The 12,023-nt window shown below is 37.9% G+C and overlaps 1 protein-coding gene across 1 annotated transcript in view; it reads left to right on the top strand.

The window, feature by feature from the left end:
• hsf4 (heat shock transcription factor 4) overlaps positions 1-10,190 on the top strand; it is an 18,694-nt gene extending 8,504 nt beyond the window's left edge. The window contains exons 7-13 of the mRNA XM_054620311.1: positions 451-550; positions 1,691-1,809; positions 2,011-2,241; positions 2,381-2,498; positions 2,681-2,746; positions 4,917-5,014; positions 7,380-10,190. Of these exons, the coding sequence (XP_054476286.1) occupies positions 451-550; positions 1,691-1,809; positions 2,011-2,241; positions 2,381-2,498; positions 2,681-2,746; positions 4,917-4,976 (694 nt within the window). The 3' untranslated portion in view covers positions 4,977-5,014; positions 7,380-10,190. The remainder of the gene's footprint in view (positions 1-450; positions 551-1,690; positions 1,810-2,010; positions 2,242-2,380; positions 2,499-2,680; positions 2,747-4,916; positions 5,015-7,379) is intronic.
• Positions 10,191-12,023: the final 1,833 nt, after the last annotated feature.

Raw genomic sequence — 12,023 nt, 5'->3', positions numbered from 1 at the left:
TATTAGTTTTACAGGAATTTGACCTTTCCTAGAGCCATGCTGCTCAAGTGGCTAAAAGTTGGCCCTTAAACACATTGAGAATGAATGTGTACCAACAAACTAGGCTTTCATAAAACAATATGTCTGAAAATTGTAACTTTCAACTGCAGTGTACAATTTCCACAAAGAGTTGATGGTTTCTCACAAATATTGTCAATGTTGACATTCAGCATGAGTATTGATAAACAGCAGTTTAGGGAGGTAGTGATGTACAGTAGACAAAATCTAATATTTTAACCATTCACGAACTTCATAATATGCTAAAAGTATATCTACCCAATTAATCTTCCATTGCAACAGCTTCTATCCATTCATTGGTTAGTACTGATGATGATGCCGTGCTCTCACTGACTGCGTATCGCTGTTAAGAGTCAAGACGCATAACTGAATGAAAACTAATTTGTCCTCCAGGCCCCTGATGTTGGACGATGGCTCTCCCAGCCCTCCTGCCTCCAAGTTCAGCCATAGTCACCCAATGGAGTCCATGCATGAGCCCTTCTACATCCAGTCGGTGAGATATGACAGAAACACACCTTATGTTTATCATGTGCTGAGTAATCCCTCCAGGAAACAAGTCTCTTTTTTTAAATATGTAAAATTATCTTAATTTTGGTATTTTTTTTGAATTGTTAAACATGTGCATCAATCTCTACCAAAATAAATCTCCTGTAAACTGTTAGTGCTCTGCCACTTTGTCAATTTGCTGGGAACTATAAAAGTAAGGCACTGTGCCTCTGAACTTCCACATTCAGCACAAATGGTGCTGGCAGGCTCATGCAGTAAACATCAACTTTGAAGTTAATGGCTGGCCTTTCTAAGTGCTTGGCCATGTTGGGATTTTAAATGTATCTCTCTGGTGATTTACCACACACCATTCCTAGTACGGAAGATATTCTTTAGCCGTCAAACACTTTTATCTTAATATATTCCTCAAGTATGACATATCCACCACATTGCAGTGAGAATATTGTGGACATTATTCTTCTTAAACCTGCTGCCATCAGTCTAGCTATTATGTTATATCACCACCAGAGGGAGGCAGTGTGCATTGACAGTTTTGAAGGGCTATACATGAGCTGTGTATGCAACTAAAGCCTTGGATTGAAGCAAATTGATTATTTTTGTTGTAAAGAAAAAGCACACAAGCGAAACATACTTCCCTAAAAAGGGGAAAAGAGAAGTAACTATACAGTAGCTGTCTCACCAACTTGCTTTAACTTGACTATTTTTCTTCGGCTGTAGTTCTCTGTGGGTGTGCAGTAAGTGTGAAGGTAGGATTTAAAGCACATATTACCAGCCACAGTTACGCTATTTCTTCCTGGGCCTCTCTACAAAGCCATGATGCAGTTACTGCGGTTTGCCTTGGTTTATTACTCCATTTCGTAGTTACTGCAAGTTTTGGTGTCATGAAATTACATTCCTGTGCCATATTATTTTCATATGGAAAAATGAATGTTTATTGATTCTGGTTTTACTCAAAGACCAATGCATGTAAGTGCTGTAGGACAGTATAGGCCTGTGAATCTGCAATGTCACATTACCAACAATGTTTGAATTCTAAAAGAGCAAATTTGTTAGCAAAATAGAGTATTTACTAGGGTAGAAGAAATCCAAGAGCGAAACACACATCACAGTCCTTCTTCTTCTGCAGCCATCCAGTGATACTGCCTCTTGCTCTACCAGTGGGCTGACAGGAGGACCGATTATATCCGATGTAACTGACATGTCTCAGGCCAGTATGGCCCTCCAGCTGCAGCCTGATGAGACAAGGTTAGTGATGTAATATAGCGTCACTGTTTCCCATTATAAAGTAACCTGCACGTCAGCTGTTTTGCAGTATCTAACAACCATTTTCTAGGATATTGTGCAAGGGATCATGGATATTGGATCATAAAACTCATTGTAGGGAAATGTGTAGAGTGAAACAACAGTCTCAAAATGTGTTGTCATGGTATTTGACTCCACCAACAGGGAGAAGTGCATGATGCTTATCAAAGAGGAGCCTGTGAGTCCAGGAGTGAGAGGAGGAGGGAAAGGAGGCAGTGCAGGGGGAGGAGAGGCCATAGCGTTAACCTCCTCCTGTGAGGTGTGCTCCTCAGAACCTCCTGTCCTCCCCGTCGCAATGGTCCAGTCTGTTCTGGAGGGGAGGGGCTCTGGAGCTTCTATGGTGGAGAGGAGGAGTAAGAGACCTGCCCTGGACAGGTGAGCGCTCAACCAAGATCTCATAGACTCAAATAGAGAATGCAATGTACACACAGATGTTTGCATGGACACAAAAGTGATGCAAGTACAGGTTAAGTGTAAAACCAGTGTGTCTGTCTTTGTGTGCGCGCGTGTTCAGAGTGGAGGCTTCGGATGCAGTGGAGAATGTGGATATGAGCCTTGAGGAGCTGCAGCAGCTGCTGCTCAGGAGCCATCAGCAGAGCACTGTGGAAGCTGGGACCAACGCTGTTCTGGATGTCAGTAGATCTGTTTTATACAGAAACACACTTACAACTTATTTAACTATACATAGATTTAGTTTTGTCCGAGTGGTTTCCGTCACTGATTTTACAGCACACAGAGGCCTCTATTCCTTACATACTGACCTACTTGAATAAATGTTTTTCTCACTCCTGTTTCTCTCTCTCTCACTCTGTAGCCCTTCAGTTTAAGCCTTCCTCTGACTGAGTGGAACTTCACAGAGATGGAGTCCAACCTCAAATCAGTAAGTCATGTAGTGTGAGAGCTGTATGGACAGAGCCTAATGGTAGATCATTTTCTACTCAGGAGTGACCAGCTGCTCCTTTTAATCATGCGATGGCAGCATGTAATCAACACAAACGGCAGTGAAAAGTGGAAATTTTCCACCAGGTGGAGGTTGCCTGCCAATAGTGATTCACAAAAGAGTCTGAAGCTGATGGTGAAGATCAAATTGTGACTCTTGGATTCAGGATCAAGTGCAATACAAACAGGGGCATTGCTGGCCCTACACACCTCTTCAAAGTTTGCCTACTAAACCTCTATGCTAGCAAAGTAATCAATAATGTCAAACTTTCTGGCCACCTTGCATTGAATAGACAAGATGGTGAGGCTGTTCAATCTGTTTTGACACATTGTGGGGCTTAAATAGTCTTTATGTGGCTAACCTTGTGAAAGGTCTCCCACCAGCCTCGGGTGGAGTACAAATCAGCCTAATATAGTATGTAGCCCGCTCTAATACTGCATTGCATCTGCACTTTAAAGATTGAATTTAACAGCTGAAGTGGAGCTTAGTTGGGTGGAAAATTGGTGTCTTGACATGAAAAATGATTTATAAACTGTTTTCGAATCATTGAAGACTTGTTTGCCTGATCAGCATTATGGAATTTGTCCTCTTCAGTGGCCCTGAAAGTCAAACAGCAGCTAGTTCCTTAAATTAAGTTGAAATCACTGATAATGCAGTTGTGACATATAACACTGTGTTGCAAAACACAACTGCTCCACTAGCTTGATCTCCTTATAATAGCGTTCTCTTTCCTTTGGTCTTTGTCCACTTGAGGTTTGAATAGCGCCACCAACTGTTAATCATGATGAAACCGACAGTAGCATCTGCACAAATATAAATGTTTTGTTAAAAATGATTAGCATGGAAACTTGACTTACAACTTGGCTTATTTTGGGGCTTTTTTGCAATGACTTATACCTACCTGGAAGCAAAATTCTAATTGCTACTAAGGCAAAAAGCATGGCACTGCCCTATTTATCAGACTAAAAAAAAAACAGGTTGTCTGGGGGTATCCCAACCAGGAGACTCCAGGAAATCACCCAGGCACTGGTTGCAAAGACATAGTTTCAGCACATTACTCTTTATAAAACCACAAATTGTCATTACCACATTATTGGCTTGGCTCATTTTGGTGTCGGAACTGAGATAATAGCAAATAACTCCTTTTTATCCATCATCCAGAGCTGTGGTTATCCATTTAAGAGGCAGATAACTTGATGCTTAATGTAATATCTCATCTAAGGAGAGTTCATTTCTCCTCTGTCTCTGTTTGGTTTTGTTTTCACAGCTGACAGTCAATACTACTGCCAGTAATTAGAGAGTGCTGCAGGTTTTCCACTTCCAGTCACAGTCTGTGTTCGCCTTGTTTGCCCCATTTTTCTGTTAATCTATCATACATTCTGTGCCAATTAGGAATTTTGTTACCATGTTGAGGCTCCTCTGCAGTGCTTGAACATTTTTTTTAATTCATTCTCGCATAAAGGAAAATCCAATATGATAAGCAGTACAATGCATTGGTGCTTTCACTGAAATTGTTCCAATCCCATTACCTCCTTCCTCTGGCTGATTTTATACACCAAAATATTGCTCAAGAAATTACTTGCTTTCACAGTTCCTCAAGTGGTTTGTTCATATCCACCACTGTCTTCTACTCTCTCTTGACACTCAAAAGACAAATCTCTCTCTCCTTCTCTCTCTGTCTCTCTATTCTCTGTCTGTTGACAATTTAATGCTGCTTAACAGAAAAACTTTAATACAAGAGGATGTGATGGTTAAAAAGATGGGGACATTTTTTTGTTGATGGACTAAAACAACCATTCAGTCTGTGTGGGTTGGAATCATCAATTGTTACATTGCCAGATGATCAAAACCAAGGCTCACCTACTATGTTAGCAACAAAGTGGAGCAACAAGCGCTGCACCAGGGTCAGGTGTTGCACTTAATATTGCTGCTACATGTTTTGACAGCAGAGCTTCTGTATGACGGGGCAGGACTTTTAACATCACATCACCGTTTAATTCTGCTGATGTTGGATAATATATTAAACAATATATAGATAATGTTCTATTATTTGTTATGATATTAAGGGTTAGGGAATAAAGGTATTATATGTGTATTTATCCTTTTACAGTACATGTTCCAGAACCAGGAAGCGGAGGCTTTTCCTGCTACTGGCTGTGAGGAGCAGTGATCCATCTGTGCTTTGGAATGTCTTTTCTGAAATGGAAGGTAACAATCCTGTGACTTAATTTTTTTGTGAAGCGGTCTGTTTTCAACACCTGGAGGATGTACAAATCTTACTATCTCAGTGCTAAGCAGGATGCAAGTTTAGGGGTCTCTGAAAAAATATTTTTAAAAGTATTCGTCATATGTCACTTAAAGCTTACTATGTTCATCAGTATTAATTTTTCAAATTGCAACATATTTATTCACAAATACAAAAACACAAATACAGATATCTTGTGGCATTTCCTATAAATAACCATTTAATACCTGGTTGTTTCTGGCAAGGTGGATGGCCTTTGCTTACATCTTTAAAATCTTGTATATAGCGTATTGAGTCTGTGTAAGATTTAAGAGCAACACTAGAGAACTAGGTGTCATTAAAGAACAATGCTGGTGATATTATATAGTTTTGTCAATGAAAACAGGACATGAATATATACTTTTCTTGAAAAAAGAAATAATAATTACCCAAAACAGCAGGGCTCTGTTATGTTTTGTGTTTGTTCCCATAATGTGAATAAAAAACACTTTTGTTGGGGATTATTTTCAGCTGTGGATTAATACATATTTGGTGCACTTAGAAATACGTCTGTGGGATGACAGAAATAAATCTATGGTCATGTGTTTATGATTATAAAGGAATACAATGCACTGCTGGGGCTTATTGATGTGTTTCTAACTTGGCCAACAATTGAACATGGGATTTGTTGATGATAAGAAAAATATAGATTATCCTTTAATACAGGTTTATCATAAAACACATATTGCTCTTTAGCAAAATTATGTAATTGCCATGGTAACAAAAGCAGACAATACGCAGGTGCATTGTGAACCGTTGTACTGTAGACGTATGGCAGGTGCATTATTTTGATAGTATAGTAGTTCACGAGCAATAAAGGGTATGTTCATATTTTTTTTAAAGTCCATTTCAATATGCTGTGAGAGTTGCCGGCCAATGTAATCATTCCCTCCATCCATACTGTCCATTAATGTAAAAATCAAGGTACAAAATCCATCATAGTTTCAGATAAAATGAATAATTAATTCTATTATGAAACTTAATTCTGAGTTAGACTAATCAAGGTGGTATCTTTCAATTTGAGTCCTTTTCCTAAGAAATTCTTCCCTTGTGTTTCTCTGGATAGTGTTTCCTGAAGAACCACATCAGTGGGATACATTCTGTTAATGGCATGTAGGTGTCTTTGCCAGGACAAAACATTAGCAATAACGCTAAACAAATATACCCTTATGATTTGGTTAATTTAGGATTTGGGACTGCCGAAGCCACATAAGAAATTAAACGTCCCAGTTGATTAAACAGAGCTTTGACTGATGGTCTAATGCTGTTTGTTGGTGTTGTGTTCACTTCATTAAACCAACAAGTAAACAAACAAATTATTCACGACCAAATAGCAACCTCTGGTGCTGAAAAATGGAGCCAACGCGCAAGTGCCAAAAACTGAAGTTCCTCAAATGGCTCTTGAGGCTGGCTTCAAAGCCAGTCAAAACCCATCGACCCCATGTTTAAATGCCCAACTTTAAAGCAGAAATAAAAATGTTTACACCTAAGTCACAAAATGGTTTCTACAGCTAATATCCTCGTTAATAACAATTGTACAGGGGATACATTTTTATAGAACTCACCCATTTAAATTATGGACTATGTCCATCATTTATTTTAGTCTATAATTACAACTCCCTTGGACCATTACTCCATTACATTACTGAGCTAATAGCAAAACTCATAACAAGAACATTTTAAAAGTACTGTACATTTTTGACAATTGCACTTGAAGCTAAAGCTTTTTAGACTCTCAGCCTAATTTATTGAAAATCTCTGTGAGCTCCTTCATTCACTCTCCGGTTACATTGTGATACTGCCAAGTTCTGTTTTTGGCATATGTCCTTTTAAATAAAGGTACTTACATGAAATTAAACATGGATGGGGGTCATTTACACTTTGGAATTTGTTTTTGAGGGGAACAAAGACCCTTTTTTTTCAGTGGGATGGGATCCCTCTCCTATCAGAATGGAGAGGAGGAATGAATACAGCAACCAGTAACTGTTCATATGGCATTAAAGTATCATATTGGGACAGACTTGAAAAAATCCAGACCTGTTCTTAAAATGTAATTCAAATCTACTCTATCTGTGTCTGAATGTACTATTACATCTGCTTAGGGAGAGACACACATTGTACTTATCCTAATGAAGAAAAAACAGTGTCCTTAGTGTATTTGCATCCAAGATTTGCAGATGATTCACTGAACTGTCGTTTTCCTCATCGTTATTCCTCTATGTTTAGCTATGAAGATGCTGTGCATGCCCACAGACTGACTCTGTCATCTCTTCTTGTTTCCCTCCTCAGGCCACAGAAGCTGATGTTCTCCTCATTATTTCACTCTGCATGGGTTTGATCCCACGGCTCTGCCAGGCTGCATCTTACATGTGAATTTCTTTGCTTCATTCTTTCTTTCTTTCCATTCATACACCTACAAAATGCATCTGATTTTCTGGGCCTGCCGATGTGGCCTATCAGCCAGCAGCTCGGTCAGCTTGACCGCTTTTTGAATGAGAAAAGACGCCGGTCGAAGTTATCAAAAGTTACCCAAATAAACAAGTGTTTTCCGACACAAGTATACCTAGACTCCAATATTAAGCCAGCTGGATGCAGACAGTGCATTCTTGGCTCCTGCACTTTAGTCTTTGTGTGAGAGGGAGTTCCTGCTTGTGAAAGTGACTTTTTCTTCCTCTACTGTATAAAGAGTCTATTACGACTGTATAAATTAATATTTTCATTATTTTATCCTTATTACATTTTTTTTTATTTGTATACAAGAGAACACTTTGGCAAAAAAGTCGCTGTGAAAAAAACATCTTGGAGTGAAATGTAGCATACTGTATATTACAAGTTCTGTTTTTTTCAGTCTGTGTAAGAGTGATGAAAATTGAATGGCTCCTCAAATATTTCAAGCATTTCCAATCATGATAAATGTGTTGAGATGGGTCAGATGTGATGTAGCCTTCCATGATATCAAAGGTTTTTCTTGCAAAAATATGGATCAAGCCTCTCTAAAATGTTAAGAAACCCTTTAGTTGTTTAAGAATATCATGATAGGGGTTTTACACTGAAGCGCCCATCTAATGTATCTTTGCACAGGCCTGACATGTAGCTAGAGACTTGGTTACTTCTCTTCTGTCCATTTAAATGTGAAGTTTAAAGGAAATATTAAAAGATAGACTTCTCATTTGACAAAACCATGAACACCACTGCATTTTTGCACAACCTGTATCACTAGTTATATATAGGTATGACAACAAGTCATTTATTTTGTGTTTGTAGATGACCCACACTTTGTTGCTCTACACTTGCCTGTCTAAGAGAGATAGTGGCCTCAATAAAAGGGTTTTTAAAATTTGAAGGCAAATTTTAGTCTTGGAGATATTATGTCTCTGAATGTTACTACTGTTTTTATTTGGAAACAAAGGCCACACTTAAATTTAAGACTTGAGTGTGCATAGAACATAAAAACCCTGATATAAAGTCATGACAGCTACTTCCAAACTTTGTAGAAAGAGAAATACTAAACTGTCCAGGAGCCAGTCTTTAAAACATTTATGATTGACTGTGTTTCATTATATGGTGGGGTGGTTATTTAAGAATTGAATCTGTTCTACAACCATGAATATCTGCTATGCATATGAATTCTCTGGATTATTTAAGATAATCAATAACCATTCAATGTAAAATATTTGTCCTCTGCACTGGTTGCAGACAACAGTTTTATGGTTAATTGATGGTAAATATTGGAAATATCCTGGAGATGAGTTGAATCGTGCAATACTGTACAGAGATGTGAGAACTCACAAATTTGCAATACATGGACGACCGTAGGAATGTAGGAAAAAGCAACTGTGAGTGGTGGACTGGAGCACACCCTGTTGAGATGTGCTGCAGAAGGATAATGTTAGCCTGTGAGTCTAAAAGCCCTGCTAGCTCTTTACAAGAGTCAAACAAAAGCTACAACTTAGCCTGTGGCAAGGCTACGGGCTAAGTTGCAACAACAAATCCAGCTTTAAGAATGCTTTTTTGCACAGAATAGCTGGACATTTTGTCCGCTTTGTGAATCTAAAAGCCAGGCTAGCTCTTTTCAGGGAGTCAGAGCAAAAGGATTCAAACTAACTGAACAGCAACATCGTAAGAGCTACATGTAGATGCTAGCAAGGCTAAAACTCAGGGTAGCGATTTGCGTTAGCTTTTTGAAAAGGACATTGCATTTTCTCCATTATGCACCTTTGAATCTGTGAATAATTACCACTACTTATAATTATGACTACAATTGCTAAAAGTTAGAAAACAAATCCTTGTTACATAGACATGATTACAATTTAGGTTTTTATGTCTGCATTAGAAATGATGATTAGGAAAATTCGCTAAGAAAGACTAGCTCATGGCTGTGTTCCTCTTTTGTCGATTAACCTGGATATTACATTGAATTTGCCAAATTAAGAAGCGAATGCAAACTGCTCCCTGCAGGTTAAATTTTTTTCTTCTTCTCAGTGCATACTTTGGTTAGAAGGGAGAAAAACAAGCTGTGGTGTATAACAAGTGGAATTGCACTAAATCACAGTTGTATGATATTTGAGAGTATACAGTACATTTTAGATATAGCATTTATTCTTGTTCCTCATGATAATATGAGTGTTAATGATTTTTTTCAAGGAGTGATGAATACACACATTCAGTTGCTGTTGTGTTCTTAATTTATTCTGTTTTCAATTTTAATCATTTGCACTGGAAATGAATGGATGTGTGTTCAAATTACATTTATGCTTGTCAGGATTGCAGATAAATAAGGAAGTATTATTGTTAACTGAGTGAAAAGATCTCTGCTGTTACAAAGCCTGGTATCCCACATCCTACAAAACCAACAATACATCAGCATATTAATACATATACAATAAGCACAAAACAGAAAGAAAAACCCTTTCTTTTTCAACAAACTATGCTTGCTGTCCTGCATAGACACTAAAGTGGGCCACAACTGCTGAAAATGTGAATTGTTTTAATGGTTTTTTGCAAAGACTAAAGTGTATTGTTACAGAGAGTCAAAGAAACTGAACATGTATTCCACCTGTATGAAATATTTAAGTTGTTAAAAACAAATTAAAATGAAAGAAGGCGAACTAAGAGACATTTTAATTGCTTCCTTCGATTTGTGCTACTGAATTGCGTTCTTTGTGCATGAAATTGACCATTAGCTAAACCCCTTATCCCAAATAGCAAATTTCCAACTAGCCACTTTAACTGGGCACAGCAGGTCTGTCAAGTTTTGGATTTCTCCACATGCTCTAGCTGTGTGCACGGGGCTATAGGAAGAGCAAATACCAAGAGTTCTGTATTGTGTCTTTATTTGCCTTAGCAAAATCAAAAATACAAGGAAAGAAGTATAAGGAACAGATCAAACAGTTACCTGTGTAACCATAACAAAATCATTAGCTAACTACATTTTTATGTCGAGTAGTTGTTCTGGAAAAAGCAACATTTTAGAAAAGATTCACTCTTTGAGAGCTGCTGTAACAGCGGGCCAGAATGCTACTAACCACTAAACCAAGCTAATGTTATCTTCTGTCCTGCTGTATTACAGTTTCCCACCAACTGACAATGTTAGTTAGTTAACGAGCTACAACTACTTCAATGTGGCAGTGCCTCTTGTCTCCGCCTAAAAATTAGAAGCCTGCTTTTTTTTTCCTGTGTCTGAAAATAAAGATACTTTCTTCCAAAGTGTACTATGAGTGAAAACATCGTTGGAGAGCAAGTTTCAAAAACTTCAATTACACTTGTAGAGATAAGATCAATTTTATGTGAGACTAAAACCTTACAGCTTCTGGCCTTCATCAGATGACCCTCATGAATGGATGAACTATTTATTATATGTGATTATATTTCCTCATGATGTTGCTAAGTAGGAGTAGTACAGGAATCAACCCTTGTGGAATCCCTGATGAAGTTTTTCAGGCAAGATGAGCAAGACATTGAAATATTATATTGCAGCAGAATGCTTTGAAAATTATGAATTGATTTTTTACAATTCTCTCCAGCTTAGATTTCCTGATCTATGTTTATTTTTTTATTACTTAAAATAAAATAGCAAATCGATAATTAGCTTTCATAGATCATGTTGTGGTCCTAAAAAAATGGGGGGAATGCCCCTGGAGCACCATAGGTTTGAGCTGCTCCCCAAATGTTAACAACGTATTGCTCTGTCCCTCATGTTGAGGATACATTTCAACCACAAACAGTAGTATTAGATTGCCTAAGTCTGTCTGTCTGTGTATTATATTGTGGTTTGCTTTGTCCACTTCTGCCTGTTTTGTTTTCCTTCTCGTTATTCCTTTAATTGCATTTTTATTTGAAATTACATTGCTGTTGCTTTAAACTTGTATGTGCAAAACCCTTTTTAAATAGCACTATTCAAATAAAGTTATTATCTTCACATGAAGGCTGAGGGCGAACATCAGAAGCTGAGCTGGGGTCATCTGTAAGAACCAGCAAACGATGTCTGGGGAAAAAAGGCTTCACATAAAATGCTTTTCATTTAAGAATTCCAATTATCTTCTCCTCCATGTGCCACAGATAACCAACACTTTAGAAACTTTCAACCTGGGTAGTTGTATGAACTTGATTTGATGGAGCTGCAATTGACCCTTTGCTAAGTCCCAACCTCAAACTAGAGTCTGACAACTAACTGGTTCTGCTCCAAAGACTCTCTTGCAATCATTTCAGTTTATCTTCATTTTCATGCTTTTTTTTGGTATTTCGAGTTAGTCATGGTTAAACGTTGTGCATGGGCACGAGGAATAGTGATAGTGGAAGGATATGCCTTTCTAAAACAGAGATATGCATTTCTACAACATTACATTTCTACAATTATGTTTCTACGTAAAACCTGTGGAGTTAACATAAGCAGAGTATGTTAGCACATCATTAACTAGCTTAGCACTTTTATGC

This window comes from Anoplopoma fimbria, chromosome 19, assembly GCF_027596085.1.
Source record: "Anoplopoma fimbria isolate UVic2021 breed Golden Eagle Sablefish chromosome 19, Afim_UVic_2022, whole genome shotgun sequence".
In the NCBI taxonomy this organism is placed as follows: Eukaryota; Metazoa; Chordata; class Actinopteri; order Perciformes; family Anoplopomatidae; genus Anoplopoma; species Anoplopoma fimbria.
This window is presented reverse-complemented; position numbering and strand designations above follow the sequence as displayed.